The sequence below is a fragment of the Lepidothrix coronata genome, unplaced genomic scaffold, assembly GCF_001604755.1.
Source record: "Lepidothrix coronata isolate B3197 unplaced genomic scaffold, Lepidothrix_coronata-1.0 Scaffold296, whole genome shotgun sequence".
NCBI classification, from domain to species: Eukaryota; Metazoa; Chordata; class Aves; order Passeriformes; family Pipridae; genus Lepidothrix; species Lepidothrix coronata.
In genome coordinates this window covers 308,476-326,874 of record NW_016690476.1, presented here as the reverse complement: position 1 = coordinate 326,874, position 18,399 = coordinate 308,476, and the positions used below count along the sequence as shown (strand labels likewise).

Here is an 18,399-nt window from a genome sequence, read left to right as displayed (position 1 = left end):
CTTTTATAATCTTTATAGATTACATGTCAATTCTGTGAACACTTTATACTTAGTACTGTATCCATAACACAGTAAATTCTGGAACAGTGTTGTCTTCCTCAGGTTAATTATCAGACACGCCATAAGTTAAACTGTATGTCCTAGGTGAGAAATTATGTCTTATTATAGAAAAAGAAATTACCACTTTGCTTCCAATGAAAATATCAGAAGTTTAATTATTCAAAATAATTTCCCCTAAAATATTTTGTATTGGATGTAGGTTTATATTAGCCTTAAAATGCCATTGCAGAAGGTTGTCATCTGAAAGAACTGTGGTGAGAAAGCTCCTGTTCTTTTATTTTTATCTAAAAAAAAAAAAAAAAGAAGAAGAATCACAGAATCAGTCAGGTTGGAAAAGAGCTCTGAGTCCAACCTCTGACTGAACACCATCATGGCAACCAGACCACGGCACAGATGCCACATCCAGTCTCTTCTTAAACACCTCCATGGGTGGTTACTCCACTGCCTCCCTGGGCAGCCCATTCCAATGCCCAGCAACTCTTTCCGTGTTATTATGGGGGTTTTGAAACTAGAAGGTTTTACGCCGTCAATCTGAATATGCTCTAAGTTTGATTTTAAATTTCGAATATCTAAAGCCAACATTCCTGTAAGCTGTGGTGTGTTCTGTAATAACCAAACTGGTGGCTTTATGGGCTTTTATTGACTGTTGGATAAAGTTATATATTTCTGGTGGAGAAATAAATATTCTAAAAAGTGATAAAAACTTGTTTGTAATTTTTACTACCTAGTCTAAAAAAGACTGTTGTATCTTCAGGTATCCAGCAATTTATGGCTCAGATTTTTCTTTTTCTCAGCAATTGGATAGTTAGTGTTTGTTTCCCTTATGCAATGCAGAAAGAGTGGTGAATCAACTTGGATAGGAGCCAAAATGGATGATTATCCAAGCATCTCAGTATCTCAGGCACACAGAAAGATGTGAAACTCAGTATAGCGTCATAGATATTGCCACTTAGCCCATGTGTGAATTTTGGAAGTCACCTAAACTCCCCTTGCTTTAGTTTCCCTGTTGCAAAATAAGGTTGATGATATCATCCCATCTCATGAGACTTCAATATTCATAAATGACTTAAAAGTTCTGAAATAGAAGGAGTTGCAAATTTTTACTAAACAGTATTCATGGATGCCATTCCGAAGCTCATTTTAAAATTAGGAGTGCATAATTATTTTTAAAGTCATATAGGCAAAAAGGAGTAATAACAACAAAAAATGAACAGAAACTAAAACTGGAAAACAACTAAGGCAGAACTGATTTGATCTAAAGTGACTAAAGAGGTTTAAAGTATTTTTTTTTTAGAATGAACTTCAAAATCATGACTCAAATCTTAAAATAACAGAAGCAGAGCAATCATTTTATACTGTGTTTATGCCAAGAATAGCACATATGGTTTGAGCCAATAACTTGAACATGTAAGTGCCAGAATAATGTAAATAAAACTAAGAAATATAATACGCACGTGAGGTCTTAGTGATAGTTGTACCCTTTATGTTTTTAGCTTAGTATCTATTCTTGTGCATATCTTGACAACGATTTGACATACACTGGGAAAGTTTATTTTTATATTCTTGCCAAGACATGAATAATAGACCTGTCATCTCAATTTTGATTTGCTGTGGGATTCTCTTTGATATATTTATATCAAATTTATTCCATTTAAAAATACAAAGTACTGGCAACCTAACAAAGGTTTCTCAAAATATGAAAGAGTTTTGCTGAGGTTCATGTCAGTCATTTCCATAAGCTACGTTATTCATAGGGTACATAGAATATGATAGCATAGTATAATACATAGATTAAGTTGAATTATCCTCTCATAGCTTCTTGAAAGATCAGGTTTTACTCTGTTCAAGCAAAATAAGTACTAGTATTGGTTGTAGACTACGTTAGAAACCATAATAAAAGAGAAATTTAATTTAGAGCATTGTTGCCTACAGCAAATGCAGAAATATCCACCAGAGAGCTTTTCCTTTTGCAGTAGTTTAAGCCAAACCAAAGACCACTGAAGGCAAAGGAAGCATTTTCCTTCATTTCAATGACCCTTGGAAACAAGGGTATAAAAAATAGTATATAATAATAGTATTTATACAACACAGAAGATTTCTGGACATTATATTCATAGTTTTTAAAAAATTCTATTTATTATCCATCTCCCAGATAAGATATGATTCTTTATAATATGACATTTAAAAGTTTAACAGTAGGTAACAGACCCAAAATATTTTATAGAGAGTATTTATTCTTTGTTTCAAAATTGTGTTAGTATTAAAACAGATTAACAGTTCTGTTAAAGTTTTAAAAAATTCTAGTGGACTGATATTTAACACAAAACAGAGGACACAATTTAAATACAAATTCTAGCACCTTCAGATTTTATTTTCCTCCATACATCTCCAAATTAAGATTTATTATGAGAGAAAGAAAGCTACATGGGAAAAAAAATTGTTTTGCACATTGTTGAGGTCCTGATTTATCCTGGGAAAACGTGTTTTTTCCCCAAACCGTGGCATCAAACTGGCATCTACACTGTGTTTGTGGTGTGACGTACAATCACAAAAAAGTAACTGGTGATTATCACCACAGAAATTAAATAAAGAAAACATTCTTAAGAACATGGTTGGTTCAATTTTCCACTTTGTTTGAAAGAATTGCAATTATGGGTTATCTAAAGTGGACACCAAATAACAGAGCAGCTCAAAAAATGCCCGCTCTGCCGTATGATTACTTCAGAATCAGTGAGTATATAAACATCAAGCTTCAGCATCATTTCTCAGAGAGGAAATGGAACTAGCAAACAGAGAGTGTGCACTTCAGAGTATTGACAAAGGCAGAGGATGGGCAATGAGTTGCCCTGTTGCTCCTAAGCTGCTCTGGAGAACTCTGGAAAACACAAATGCTTCAAAGTTCAGTAGGTTGCAATATTTTTTACTTGGTTTGTAGCAACAAGGTAATATGAAACACTGCGGAAAATACCTGTAAAATTGGCAGGAGAAATAATGAACTAAAGCCAAATTCTGACCTGCAGGAAATGGATGCAGTTACACTGAATTCAGGGAAAGCCTATTTAATCGCACTGGGTCTGAATTAATTCATAAATCTTTGGCATTGATTTTGGTAGTAATGGTTTTGTTCTAGTTAATAATAGGATCAGATCCATGGATTCATATGAAATACTTTGGATGGCTTGAAAGGTATGGATCTAATTACTTCCTACAGTACCCATGGTTTAATTAGTAAAGCAGAACGGTCTAACATGGATTTAACCCTTAGTTAAAAAGTCTTAATAAGTAAATTTACCATCTGTTTTCATCCAGGTTTATTGGAATGTAATATCCATGACTATCCCAAAAAGAAGACTTAACGCAGCTCATTTTAAATCAGAAGTTAAATAGTGGTAAAGTGAGCAAGCTGACCAGTTGCACAACAGCTGACCAGTGGCACGAGAGCAATGTAGACCTTTCATGTACTTGTGTGTGAAGAACAGAAAATATAACAAAGAGGCAGAAAACCCACAATCCCTGGCTGTGACCTTACAATGCTTGAATTGGCTCCACATTTTAGACAGCATCTTCTCTGCCTCTTTCATTTCTTAGGAGTCAGAAACATCTCTGAGCCAGATGAATGTACCTCTGTGCTGTCTCCATGCTGGAAGTGGACCAAGTTCTTCCCAAAAAAGCCCTTAAACCATCTGTATTGCCTCCCTTGTATGAGCACATTCAGGCTGTCCCCATGATTGCTAAATCATAGACCCACCAAACTACACAACACCCCAGGTTGGGAGGTGCCTCAAAAGATCTGGTCCAACCTTTTGGTTGAAAGAAAACCTAGACAAAATGCTCTAGCACTCTGTCCAGTCACATCTTGGAAACCTCCAGTGATAGGGGCTCCTCCACATCTCTGGGGAGTCTGTTCTCACTGCAAAAAAAAAGTCTGTATTCTGTTGAAATGAAACATCTCCTGATGCCACTTGCAATTCTTGCTCTTTGTGTTCTCCATGTAACTCCTTGTGAAGAGAGTATCCGTTGTCCTTGTAGATGTCTCTTAAATACTGCAAAACTGTAATGATGTCTCCCCTGACACTTCTCTTCTATGGGTAGAAGAGACTTAACTACTTCAAGTCTTTCCTCATAGGACAGGTTCTACAGCTCTTTTATCATATTGAGAGCCCTTCTTTGGACCCTCTTCTGTCTTCCTGTGTCATTCTTGAATTTTGGGGACCCGAACTGGACATAATACTGCAGGTGTGGCCTGACAGGCACTGAGTAGATTGGGATTATTGCATATCTCTCTCTCTCTGCTCGTAATGACCCTGCGGATACAGCCCAGAATCTCAATGATGCTGATGAGAATAAACTACATACAGATTATGAAAAAGTGACAAAATATGTTGTTGTACTCTCTCAGAAAATTATTTTCTAACTTGTGGAAGGATTGATTGTGCTGTCTTTCTTGCTGCTAGAAATGGTTATGTATAAAATATTGGCTTAAGTAGAAATTTCAATCAACTCCTTCAATTTTCTGTATTAACAAGGCAATTTACTGTTTTTCTGTTCCCTGCAAGAATGTTGTCATAGTAATTCTAATTCTTCATTAATGAAATTTACCTGGAAACTACAACAAATGACACTGTTGTGGTATGACATTGGTGAGAGCATTAGTGTACTTTTTCTCCCTTTTATATGACTATTTGGAAAGAAATATTTTTTTGTGTTCTGACAAAATGTTTTGAAGCCTGCTAAAGATTTGTAGATTAACAATAGGGAAACATAAAACAAAATCACAGGAAGAGTGATTATTTTATTATGGGAAATGATAACAAATTATTTTCCTGTAAGTTTTCAATATATCGTGGGGAACATATATTTGCGTTTACTTAAATTTCAGTTTAAATTCACACTTGCCTACATTATATTATCTATTATTCATTAAATCAGGATTTCTTTTGAAAGGCCACTGGTAGAGAACAATCCAGTTTTCCAGCTAAAATCGAGTTTTCCAGCAAAATCTGGCTTTGCAAATTCATTATATCCTGATGTTTCTACTGCTCCCTTCTCCAGTGGTATACCTAGCCATTACACAAGAACTGATTTCCTGGTCCTGTCAAACATAAATCAAAGCAGAACATCAATTTTCTGAAGGCATTTCAGCAATTAGACTGCAAATGTTGACCATTGTATTACTGGTGTTAGATTCCTGCACAGTAATACACTATTTCTTAATTAAAAAATTGCAGAATAGTCTGATAGGAGATGGCACATGCGGACATCCATCAAAGTTGTTTGATATTTGGATCCAACTGACACAAAAATGTAATATAATTTGAAGTATTCCTGATGCTTTATGTCTAGCTGGTATAAATTCACCAAAGCAAACATATGAGCATGACAGCTGGATACTTTTCTTACCTGTTTTGACAATCACATTATTGTTCCAGTGGAATTACATGCCTTCAAGCTGTCAGTGTGTGATGTGTGTCAGTTGCAGCACTCCTTTGCAGGACCAAATTAAATTTAAAAATAATAACCTACCAAAGATTCGACTGTCAAGTTTTGACAGTGTTCTTCCCTCAGTTCCTTCTCTTTTTTTATCACTCAGAATTCACCAATACACCCTATGTGCTTCTTGACAAGCCCTTTGTTTTCAATGAACCTCAAATTAGTGCTTGTGTAAGTTTTCACTTAAAAAAACTAAACCCATTAAACCTTATTACACAATACCCATACAGACCTTTCTTTCTCCAATTTAATCACTATTTTTGGACTTGATGTAAAAAAACGACACTCTGTGATCAAATTAAAAGTGCCCTCTATTTCACAGGTTACTTCTTCAATTGAGACATCATTTCTTTAAATTGAATGTAAGACATAGCATTACAATTTAAATTATTAGATGAACCTGCCCAAATCAGACTAATTTTAAGATTTTCTTGAGTAACTGGCAAGTCAAATTAATATCTAAAAGCAACTTTTCCAGTGGTAGTTATTTTTAAGACAAATCCATGATAAGATTTACTACTTCTTACTTCTTCCAAGTAAGAATATAAAGTGGTAAACTTACAATAATATTCCAGTATGGTTACAGTTGGGATTACTCTTTTATGGAATAAGGATGTATTTTGCTTTTAGAACAGAACAGCATTAGATGTACGTAAGGATGTTAAGCATGTGAGATGTAGAAAAAGTCATTACTGCTTCAAGATAAGTGTCCACAAAAGGTGTAAGGATTGTAATGGTATCAATTCTTTCTTGACCTTCTAATCTGCATACCTACCTGCACACCAACATGAAGTCAGCCATGAAAGACAAATAGGAGTGTGATGCTGTGGTCTCCTTAGGACAGTGAATTGTATTTTCTTGAGTATGTGCCTGAAAGAAAACTGAAGCTGTTTCCAAGCTTCTCTGTTAATAAAGTGCCTTTGGGTAGGCTTTTATCACAACACAACTGAAGTCTGATCTTTCATGACCTTTTATCCTCTTAGGTTACTTCCTGACCTTTTTGGAACCAGTAAACAATATCACTGTAGTCCAGGGGCAAACAGCAATCCTCCACTGCAAGGTAGCGGGAAATCCATCTCCAAATGTCAGATGGCTAAAAAACGATGCTCCAGTGGTTCAGGAGCCAAGACGGATCATCATCAGAAAAACAGATTATGGTTCACGACTGAGAATCCAGGATCTGGATACCACAGACACAGGATACTACCAGTGCGTGGCTTCAAATGGCATGAAGACAATAACTGCAACAGGAGTGTTGTTTGTCAGGCTTGGTGAGTTCCTGGCTTTCATAATTACTCAGTCTGCTTTATAGACTAGATATTAGTTTTCACAATAGCATAAGGAGAAATTAATTTGATGTTTTAAGAAGAATTCTCAACACAAAAGGAAATAAATAAATTGATGGCCTGGTGCCTCTCTCCTAGCACAGAACTTCTTGGTTGAACTTGATGCCCCTTTACTGGTAATAAAAGAAAGTAATTACAGATGTAAAGGTCTATAAATACATAGTGAATAAAAAAAAATTGAAGAAGTGCACATATAAAATACGAAATGGTAACATTTCATTGCCTGGAGTTTTCACTCTACTACTTAACTCAGTCTGTAAAAAAAAAAAAGTACTGAAGGGAAGGAAGAGAAGCAGTTTTCTATTTGATGTTCACAGTGTTGGGCCCATCCTTGTGAAATATCACTTCGGTACAGCCTGGCCTCCAGTTCTGTCCTTCAACAGGTGAAGTTACACCACACCTGTCAAGAAGTACTTCTGTTGCATTTTTGAGACTTAGTCATCCAGCCCAAAAGCCAAGCTTTTATTTAGTTTGCCTCTGGAGCAATGGGAAAAAAATTTCCAGATAAATTTTTCTAAAAATTTATTCTAACTTTGTAATGTAAATAGTTAACTCCACGGTTTAGTTTGTAGTGATTCCCTAAATGCTGGGTATTGAACCTTGTTCCTGCTGTGATAAAAATTGTGTATCTCCTTGCCACACCATAAACTCTGAGAGTAAGCCTGAGGTAAGGCTTGTTAAAAGGTAAGTGATGTGTCAAGATAACACTTTGTCTTTTTAACAGCCTGTGTTTTTATGGTGAAAGATATTTTCTAAAAATATTAGGTCCACTGAAGTTGCTTCCTGGGCAGACAGTAGATTCATCTGATTTTTATTTGTGGCCTTGAAAATAGCAATATATAATTATGTGCAGGAATGCAGAGGGTTTTGTTTGAATCTTGAGACAAACTTTCCTTAAAGAGACAGTTTCCTTCAGATTGTTATTGACTTTTTTTATGATGTTGTCCTTGGGCTGAACTTGTCAGCAATGCTTGTTTGTTTTATGTTTACAGGTCCAACAAACAGCCCGAATCATAATCTTCAGTAAGTACTCTTTGGAAAATTACTTAATGCTCTCTGACCACTTTTGTTCTGTAAGAGTTTAGTTCATAAACTCTGTAAACACTACCTTCAACGACAGCATTCTTGCTAAAATTAGCTGATTTGATCAAAAACTCACAGAATGGAAGAACCTTTTTCAGACAGAGGTAGCGTTTGTGTTACAGTGGGTTTTGATTTGATTGAGTTTTCTTGAGAAACTTCTACTTGCTTATTTCGTGTTTTGGACAAGCAAAATACCACAAAGTCACAATGTTTGAACAGTAATTGTTTACAGGGCAAGTATGGGCTAGAAGAGTGGTTAAAAATGAATGGGGAAAATGCTTGGGTTGCTGTGGTTGTAAATTTACCCATGTTTTATACTCTTATAACTTGAAAAGTCCGGTAAAACAAGACTAGGATCCTGTCTCTGAGTAGCTAAGTAACCCCCCTGTTTTTTAGTGTCATTTTGACTTGAGTGATTTGGTTTGGTGATTTCTCTAAGACTCTTGAGCTCACTTGCTGATCCAGTTATAAGAATGAAAATAGAACCGTAGAATGGTCTGGATTGCAAGGTACCTCAAAGATCATCTAGTTTCAACCCTCCTGCCTTGGACAGAGACACCTTCCACTAGATCAGGTTGCTCAAAGCCCCATTCAGTATGGCCTTGAACACTTCCAGGGATGGGGCATCCACAGCTCATCCAGGCAACCTGTCCCAGTGCGGAGTAAAGAATTTCTTCCTAACACCTAAGCTAAACCTGCCTTCTTCTAGCTAAAAGTCATTGCACCTTGTCCTGCACTATCTACCAGTATAAGAAGTCCCTCTCCTTCCTTTCCATAAGAACCATGCTGCTTTTGATGCAGCCCAAGATGTAGTTGGCCTTCCGCGCTGTGTGTGCACACTATTGACTCGTATCCAACTTCTCATCCATGAAAACTCCAAAGTCCTTCTCCACAGGACTTCTCTCAATGACTTCTTCTCCCAGTCAGTACTCATGTCTAGGATTGTCCCAACCCAGCTGCAGAACCTTGCACTTGGACTTACAGAACTTTATGAAGTTTTCATGGGCCCACTTCTCAAGTTTGTCCGAGTCCCTCTGGATGTCATCCCATTGTTCTGTTGTGTCAACTGCTCAACTTTGCATCATCTACAGACTTGCTGAGGCTGCACTCAGTTCCACTGTCTGTGTCACTGATGAAGACACTGAAGAGCAGTGGTCCCAAGACAAAGCCCTGAGGGACTCCACTCATCACTGGCCTCCATCTGGACACAGAGCTGTTGACCAGAAATCTATAGCTGCATCCATCCATTAGTTCCTTATCCACTGAATAGTCCATCAAATACATGTCTCTCCAATTTGCAGATAAGGATGTCGTGTGGGATGATATCAAGCCTACAGAAGTCTGGATAGATGGCATCTGTTGGTCTTCTCTTGTCGACCATTGCCATCACTCCATCATAGGCCACCAGACTGGTCAGGCATAATTTGCCCTCAGTAAAGCCATGCTGCCTGTCTCAGATCACCTCCTTGTCTTTTATGTGCCGTAGCATATCTTCTAGGAGGATCTGCTCCATGATCTTCCCAGGCACAGAGGTGAGGCTCACCCATCTGTAGTTCTCCAGATCTTCCTTTCTTCTCTTTCTGAAAATGGGAATGGCGTTTCCTTTTTCCGTTCACCAGTGACTTTGCTTGACCACCGTGACTTTTCAAATATGATGAAGAGTAGTTTGGTAACAACATCAGCCAGTTCCCTCAGGGCCTTTGGATGCATGTCATCAGGTCCCATAGGCTTGTGGATATTCAGCTTCATCAAGTGGTCCCGAACCTGCTCTTTGCTTATAGTAGATGGGACACTTCTCCCACACTCACCGAGATGATCAAGGACTTGAGACAAGCAGGAAGCCTGAGTGAGATAAAAAACTCATTGAGTATCTCAGCCTGCTCCTTATCAGTCACCACCAGTTCATCCTTCCTTGCTACTGGAAGAATCGAGGAAATCACTACCTATGCTCCTGATCTCTCTACCAATTTTCCCAGGACTCTGAAGTCTCTTGATTGCCCTTGGACTTTTCTTTGTTATTTCACTGCTGCCAGTTTGAACAGCCAATAGTGCAATGTAATCAGAGGGCCTCGTTAGACTGGAGAGTTTTCCAGTAATGTCCCTCACCTGAGCCCCTGGGAGACAGCAGACTGCCCTGTGAGTTGGGTCCAGCCTGCTTATCAGACCCTCCATTCCCCTTAGAAGGGAATCTGCTGTTACAACTACCCTTCTTTTCCTATTAGAGGAGGTCTTGATGGGTTGTACAGTTGGTGTTGTTTTAGGAGGCCCCAGTACCTCAGAAGGACCTTCACCCACCTCATCAGTTGTCTGGCTCTCTACTTCCAGAGCCTCATACCTGCTGTGGAAGGTTCCAGTCCTACCTGTCATTTTGAGGAGGAGGAACCTTCCTTCTGCCACATGCAGTGACCCCCTTCCAGCCTTCATCTTTAACAGACCCCTGATTGACAGCCCTTTGACTAATTTCCCTGCAGCGTTCTGAGCCCACCTACTTCTCCACTACATGCCTCTCTCTCCTACATGCTTTTCTTATTAATATTGTTGCTGTTACTCTTGGTTTTCTTATCTCATTGCTGTTTCCAGAAAATTATTCTCATCTCAGCCTGTGCTCTTTACCCTTTGTGCTTCCAGTTCTCCTCTCCAGCCCCCTGCAGGGTGAGGGGGAGGAGGGACCATCCTTTGCAGTGGTTTCAGTGGGAACACTAGATTGGAGAATACAATTCCCAAAGCACGATACAATATGATAGAGATTTAACTAGTTTTCGTATTTTCTTATAATTGATTGAAATTAGCTGTTCATGACAGAGTACATGAAAAAATATGTAATCACTTTTGTAACACTAAAATACTGCTTCAGATCTTATATCACTTTAAAAAACTGTTATGCACCTGCTCTACAAAAGAGAAAATTAGTGAGATGCCAGGAAGCTGTCTGATCTTTTATGAGATCGGAAGGCAGAGACTGGTACAAGAGGCAGCAAAATGAAATAACTCGTAATGAAGCTCTGAACTGAAGTTCAAAGATCAGTCCTCAAATGTGACTGAAGCATAGTTAGCTTTGAGCACAAGGTGTAAAACTGGGAACCACGTTTTACTTTTATTCATTTTTTGTTATAGAGTAAGTAATTAATCTGATTTCTCTTGGTTTCCCTAGTATTTTCCAAATGCTTTGCCTGTACTGAGGATGAACTTACTAATATTTTACAAGTATCAACATAAATAAAACATTTCAAGTAATACAGTGAAAAAAATTAAATTCCTGTGTATGTGACATGTAGTTCTTAGTTATATGCTCTCTCTTATGTGGAAATGAATTAGGGTTCCCAAGCCATCTTTCATCCTGGTTTTGCCTAGGTTTTGAATGCTTTGCTATTCAACCTTTGCTGGTTTTGAACCTGAAATTAAAACAAAGAAAGAAATAACTCAAAAAGGAAAAAAGATCTGTCATTTGACTTATGAAACTTCACAATGGGTCTTGTACGATTGGTATTGGTGCTGGACTTGGAAGCAGTAGTGTGCCATCATTGTTTTGGACCTGCCATTAAAAGGTGAAGTGAGGTAGATTGTAATCTACTGCTGGTAGATTATTTTCTTTTTAATATCCACTAGATTGAAGAGGAAGCTGAAACTTCAGAAGAACAAGGTCAGGTCAAAGGTCTAGTGGGAAGTCATGAGGGACTTATCGTAGGAGGTCCTGGAGCTTTGGGCATTACAGGTCTTTGCTTCATTGCATGACTGTTTCGGTTTCAATTTTTTTTTTCCGTTTCCTGCTTAATCAGGTTTTACCCACCTTTCCAAAGTTCCTATCTTTCTTCTGATTCTGTCTTTTTTTTTTTTTAATTATCTTTTCACAGTTATTCCAGATGTTCCTCTGCTCCATGCCTACTAAGTCCTTCAAATAAAATGCCGTGTTTTGGCAGTATAACTGTTTTCTTCTCGGAAACTGTGATTTTTTTTATTTTTTTTTTTACTGAATATTTTGCATAAAAACACGTGGGTCATTTTGTGAGCCAGAAAAAGGCAAAAGAATATCTAACTGCTTGGAAAGAGCTCTTAGGGCACAAAGGACTCTTTCTGTTTGCTGTCTGCACGGCGCAGTCTCGCGTTGAGCCGCATGAGAGCTGTTACTGCTGGTAGTAATGCTTCAAAAAAGACATGCTTCAGTGGGAACACCGAAACACAAAACCATTGTGACTCGGTTTAAAACTATACCTAGTGAATTTTTAAGGGGTGAGAAGCATTACCTATGTAGATACCATCTAGCAAGGTATTTTTACGCAGTCCGTGCTGTGGATTTCTAGAAATTATCTACAATTAAAGATTGACAGAGATCAAACGTGTGTTATGCAGTCAGACCCGCCAGTGCAAAAAAAGGGTCCCGACCTTCAGGGTACTGAAGTTGAGACGTTTTCACAAAAACCTGAAAGTAACAGTTTTCAACCAAATATTTAGTCTTCAATTGCTGTGGATTTTTTGGAGAGATCTTTATTTTCTGTTAAGGCCCATCTGTGTAAAAATTTCTAGGGATTTTTCTGTAGAAATAGAAAAATAGAATCTATCGAAATTATTTATCAAAAGTATTAAAATTATCAAAAGTACTAGTAGCTGGTACAAATTAACTTACAAAGGATATAAAATCAAAACACAGTCAAAAAAATAGTCTCTGACTAGTGTTTGCTGTGCAGAGGACTGTGCTATTAGAGGACCCTTTTACTAGAGTACGACCCAGCAATCCTCTTACTGCATTGTGCTTTTACCTTTTGTAATATTAGCATTATTAGCTTTTTCTGTTCAAAAGAGGGACATCCTGTCTGTTCAGAAAGGTGCAAGTGTGCGAAAATAAAATAAATGGTTAGCAAATATCAGAATTTTTTTTTATATGATATAAAATAAAGCAACCGATGTTAATCTCTTGGAGTCTCAAGAGTAGGTGGGCAGAAACAGTTCCCTTCCCTTCTAGAAGTGTTGGTTTTACAGGATAAATTAATTCTAAAAGTTTGTATGTTCTCTAGTCTAACATATTTTCTTTTGAATCAAATGGTTAGACTGAATTTTACCCATTGGGCAAATTCCGGTTTTGAAGCAGTTCAGATTACTTATTAAGGCTGTAACTGTAGTGGTGCCACCTTGAAGGGAACTTGAGATGGAAGATATCTGGCAGTTTGTTGGCTTTTAGGGCTTCTGGAAAATCTAGTGAGGCTTTAGCAGAAGTGAGGAAGGCACAACAGAATACAGGCAGAAAGAATAACCTATAAGCTCAGCCCCTGCAAAGTGTAGGTGAAACTGACTCTGTTGCCAGTCCTTCATGTTTCCCTACATGACCTTTCTGCAATCTGCTCAGGATACCAGGAGGCAAACATTTCCATCCAGGGCCCTGTGCAGGGGAACTGGGCTTTTCAAAAAACTTTTGATAAGTCCTTGTTTTATTGAACGCTGGCTAAGATCAGTTCTCGGTTTGCAGCCTTTGATGCCAGTATGGTTGGGCCCTTAGAAGGAGAAATTGGTGGGAAGAAACACTGTCATCAAATAGAAATTACCCATTACTTTGGGGAGGAATTTTTTGTATATTAATCACTCTTAATAAATTTGCATGCTCTCATGCCTGATTTTCTTCAAATAGTTTCAGACAACAGTTAAATTTTTAAGGATTCAGTCCATTGAAGAAAAGTGATGAAGCAATTGTAGTTGAGAAGAAAAAGCAGCTCTTTCAAACAGTGGAAAGCAGAATGTTTAAAAACTAGTAATGCATGTCTGTTAAAACTCTAATGAGGAATCCTGCGATGGGCAATTTATTTTCCATGGTCAGCATATCCCATGGCTTTTATTACATAGCCAAAGCACACTTTTTCTGTGACCCCTTTGGGGAACTTCTGCATGATGTGAGGGGCACTCATACACCTTTATGATGGGAACAGATACCTTTTCATCATGTGATGAATCTCCACGTAATTATAAGATGGAAAAGAGAATATAGGGTCTTGGTAAAGAAGGTGGAAAGGAGTGAATCATCAGAGTGTTTTACCCTCAGACCACCTCCCTGCCCATGACTGGGGTCTTCCAGGTAAAAGACAGTAGCTGAGGGGGCAGATAGTTTTGTATACTGAATCTGTCTGGCAAACCAAAGGTACCTACCATCATACTAAAAAGGAAGAATGCTTTCCTTATCATCAAACAACACCACCACTCGTATCTTCCTCCTCTCCTCAGGTGAGGTGGCAAATGTTCTTTACTCTCAGTGCAGTTCATTCACTGATGACATTGTTAATCTTCTAAATTATGCAAGATTGTCTTAAAATTCACATAAACAGATGTTTTTATAACCAGTACAGTGTTGTCTCAAATCTGAATTACAGTGTTAATTGAGGCCCATGAGAACCAGGTGTTTGATGATGGATCTCCTCCAGAATGACATGCACGCCTTTTGTTTCATCAAAATATTCACAGGACAGAGGCAACCATATTTGAACTATACATATTTTTCTAAGATGTTTGTGGTAACAAGTTGAATTTACAGAATAAGTGCATACTTTGTGTTCTCATTTCCTGTTTTAATCAAGGCAGAAGAAGGATTTAGTGATTAAAACACTGGACTGTAATTTTAGAGGTCTGGATTCAATTTCTGACTGTACTCCTGTCTCCATGTGTGATTGCAGCAAGTTGTTTAACCTTTGTCTCTCCATGTTTTGTATATCAAATGGAGGTGGTGGATCTTGGGAATTTTTTGCCTTCCTCTACTATAGGATTATCTCAAAATGCTTAAGATACACTCTCTCCCTATAAAGCATGGAATGTTATTCCTATTTTACGAGGGATGAACTGAGGCACAGATTATCTCGGGCTGTTGTATATTAAACAGCATGTGTTTGTCTTGGCAGATTTCCTGACTCCCTGACAATCCAATTTGGGGATCTGGCTGGAACATGCTGCAATTCCCTCACAGCCCCCGTGTGTCAGTTTCCTTTTTTCTCTCAAGGTCGGGGGAAGGCTGTATTTCACCCTTCTGTGGGTTTGGGGCTCCTTTCAGGGGATTTGGATTCACAATCTCAGATCTGCATCTGGCTTCATCAGTTTAAATATCCTTCGACAGTCTCTCAGGCCCAGACAGGAAATTTGGAGCAAGGAGGAAACTAAAACCAAGGTTGCACTAAATGATTTTGCATACTCTTTTCTCTCTTAGCTATCTTAGAGAATAATTTTTCAGTTTTTCCTCTTGTTATGTAGGATACAGCCTAGTAGAGCTCATAAGCATACCATGTCACAAATTAGCCCATAACTGAAAATTATACTCTCTTCTGCCCAGAGACGTAGGGTGTACTCAGAGGAAGCTGACCCTCTGTCTTGTAATAAAAACTGAATTTTTTACCCTAATATTACTTATATTTTTCCAAAAAATAATATTTTTTCTTATTTAAAACCCCAGAATATGATTAATATCTTAAAGACGCATAATACATGTAATTCAGGACAGAGTTTAAGAGCAGTGGAAGTACTGTTTTGGTTTGGTTTGCTTTGCACCACTCCATATCCCAGCTTCCTCCCACACTACGTAGTTTCTTCAGCTTTAATCTTTCACTTAAATGTTTTCTAATCACCAGTAAATAAATGATGAACAATCTAATGCGTTTTGTATTATTTAGTGATAGCAGTAAAAATTCAGTGTGCTTACAAAATTGATGAATTTTAGAAGCCAGATGTGTATTTAAACTAATATGCATAACATCCTGAAGCAGACAGAGGTGTCTGTACTCCTGCAGCTTGTTATCTGGGGAAGCTATTTCAAGTGGGAGGTTTTTTTGCCTTCCCATCAGAAGAATGGAAGAACAAAAGAAAGAAGCTGACAGGGAATGTATAGGGGGGAAAAGGATAATAGGTGTCTTTTATGCTCACTAACCCATATTGTTCAGAAACCCCCCCAAAACCAAAAGGAAGCCAAGCATATGCAAAGACAGATGTGCAGGAAAGCTTTACCTTCTTCATGCTACTGTATAAATCAAATGTCCTTGTATAAATTAAAGTGTAATGCAGCGACTTTGCACTGCCCTACAGAGAGAGACTGGTTGCAAAGACAAGAGAGCAACCCCATGGGACTTGCCTGTAGTTGGGCAAGATTTCCCTTAGAAAGGAGAAGAAATTAGTTACATTTCTTATAGTTGAGCTAACTTAGGGTTAAATGTAGAAAGCACCTTCCCACCTTGACAGCGGTGCTGTCAAGAAACTTTCAAAAGGATTGGATGAAGCATTATAATGAATGTAATGAGTGTAATATGTGGGGTTACAAACATGCAATACACCAAAGCCCACAAATACTTTCTTTCCTGAGAGTTCTGCTTCTCAAAATTCAGACATTTAGCTTGTAGGTGGATATTAAAGGAAGCTGATGGTTTCCTGCAGGTGAGAATTCACCCACGCGCAGCCTGTGTGCTGGGAGAGCCTGCTTCCTTCTCTGCAGAGCAGTGGCTAGGTTTCTGGTAGCCAACAGGAAAGCTGTAAGGTGCAACACTTAAGATGTGCAACACACGGCAACGAGCCAGTTACAGCTCTGACTTTGTAAATACGTGACCCCAATACCCCCTTCCAGCAAATTCCAGATCAGCAGCAGGTGCTTAGGTTTGAGCTGCTCAGAGGAACAGGTTTCATTAAACTACCAAAGAAGTAAGACTTGTTATTCCCTTTAAGGATATATGTAAATTGATATTCAAAGTAGTAATGGCCCTCGGGCTTTTGGCAAGTAGCTACTGCAGCTGTTGGACATCCCTGATATAATCAGCAATCTTTAGTGTGTTTGGATTCTACTTCTCTCTCCCTCCCCTACTCTCATTTGTTCAGTGGCTTAAATGGCTTTCAAAGTATTTATTGTATGTCTTACAAAAGGACAGCTATATGTCCCTGAGACTTCCTGTAGGCATTTGATGCCACATTGAGTTTAATTAGAGTTCCTTAGGATGCTGAATAGCCTCTAAGTGCATACAAGGAAAGGGTAAATGTTGTAGTTGGGCACAAAGATAAAGGAACGCTATTCTAATGAAAAGTAGGTAATTTAACCAAACGAGATAATGCTGGAGCACCACCCCATAAATCATCCTTTCAATTTTTATGCCTTTATGGTTAGTTTTTCCCTACTTTTGTATTATTATGTTCTGTATTTTAGTTTGAAAGAGCCAAACTGTAGATGCAATTAATTTAGTGTACTTGAGAAAAGGTCGAATAGGTGGTTTAGCTGGTAAAATTTGAAAAATTCTACTCAAAACTAAATAACATTAAGAGTGATGGAAGGGATTGCTTTTAAAAAAGAGAAAGAAAGTGTGGTGAGGAAATCTACTCTTACAAATTGATACTGCTCTGTTAAGCCTTAAAATCTGAAGTGTTTTAGGTAATGCTGCTCTAAATATAAGATGGCAAGAAGCGTCATCAACTGTTTCTCACACTCCTCAAAGAGCTTATTCATAGGTCTTCCATTTCTTATTTTGTTCACTCTGATGACATAGGAGAGGAAAAGGATTACTCTAGGTGGGACAAAAAGGATGATATACCTCATAATCTTTGCTTTTATGAATAAGTGTGCACACACATACACATACTTCCCTCCTCCCCAAGTTTTTCTAACAGTTCAATTTGAAGGCCAGAAAGGGTGTTTACTCCTGCCTCACCATGTCTTTCTTCATGCTGGGAGGTGTCTCCTTAGTTCTGCAGGCTGACTTGCATATAGAAACCCTTATACTTTAATCTGACTCAGTTTTGCTAAATTATGTGGACAAACCTCCGTTTTTTCACCTTCCTAACGACAGCGTAGTGGTTCCAGATTACAAAACAATGATAGAAGGGTAAAGAGAAGGAATAGGAAAGAATGCATTAGAATATAAACACAATACAATACAGTAGCTCCAACTGGCAGGGAACTACAAGAATCATTTAGTCCGACTTCTTGATCACTCCATGGTTGGCAAAAGTTAAAGCCTGTTATTATTAGGGGCCTCTCTTTAAGGCACTGACAGGCATGGGACATCAACCACCTCTTTGGGGAGCCTGTTGCAGTTTGACCACCCTGCTGACAAGGAAATGGTTCCTAACCTTCGGTCTGAACCTACCCTGATGCAGCTTTGAACCATTCCCACATGTCCTGTAGCTGGATCCCAGGAAGAAGAGACCAGCACTTCCCTCTCCTCCTCCCATCCTGAGAAAGCTGGTCAGAGAGCGGTCAGGTCACACCTCAGTGTCCTTCTCCCCAAACGTACCCAAGTTCAGAGTCCTCAGCTGCTCCTCTTTGTACATTCCTTCGAGCCCTTCCATCAGCTTTGTTGCCCTCCTCTGGATGCATTGAAGTACCTTCACTTCCCTCCCCCTTCCCCAAAGAGAAATGAAATATTGAAAAATTCTCTGGCCTCATTTTTTGAAACATCTGACCACTTGTTTAGAACTAAAAAAG

At 38.4% G+C, this 18,399-nt stretch overlaps 1 protein-coding gene across 1 annotated transcript in view; it reads left to right on the top strand.

Annotated features, from left to right (window-relative positions):
• ROR2 (receptor tyrosine kinase like orphan receptor 2) overlaps positions 1-18,399 on the top strand; it is a 117,753-nt gene that overhangs the window by 78,632 nt on the left and 20,722 nt on the right. Inside the window, exons 3-4 of the mRNA XM_017837220.1 lie at positions 6,534-6,821; positions 7,889-7,919. Coding sequence (XP_017692709.1) covers positions 6,534-6,821; positions 7,889-7,919 — 319 coding nt within the window. The remainder of the gene's footprint in view (positions 1-6,533; positions 6,822-7,888; positions 7,920-18,399) is intronic.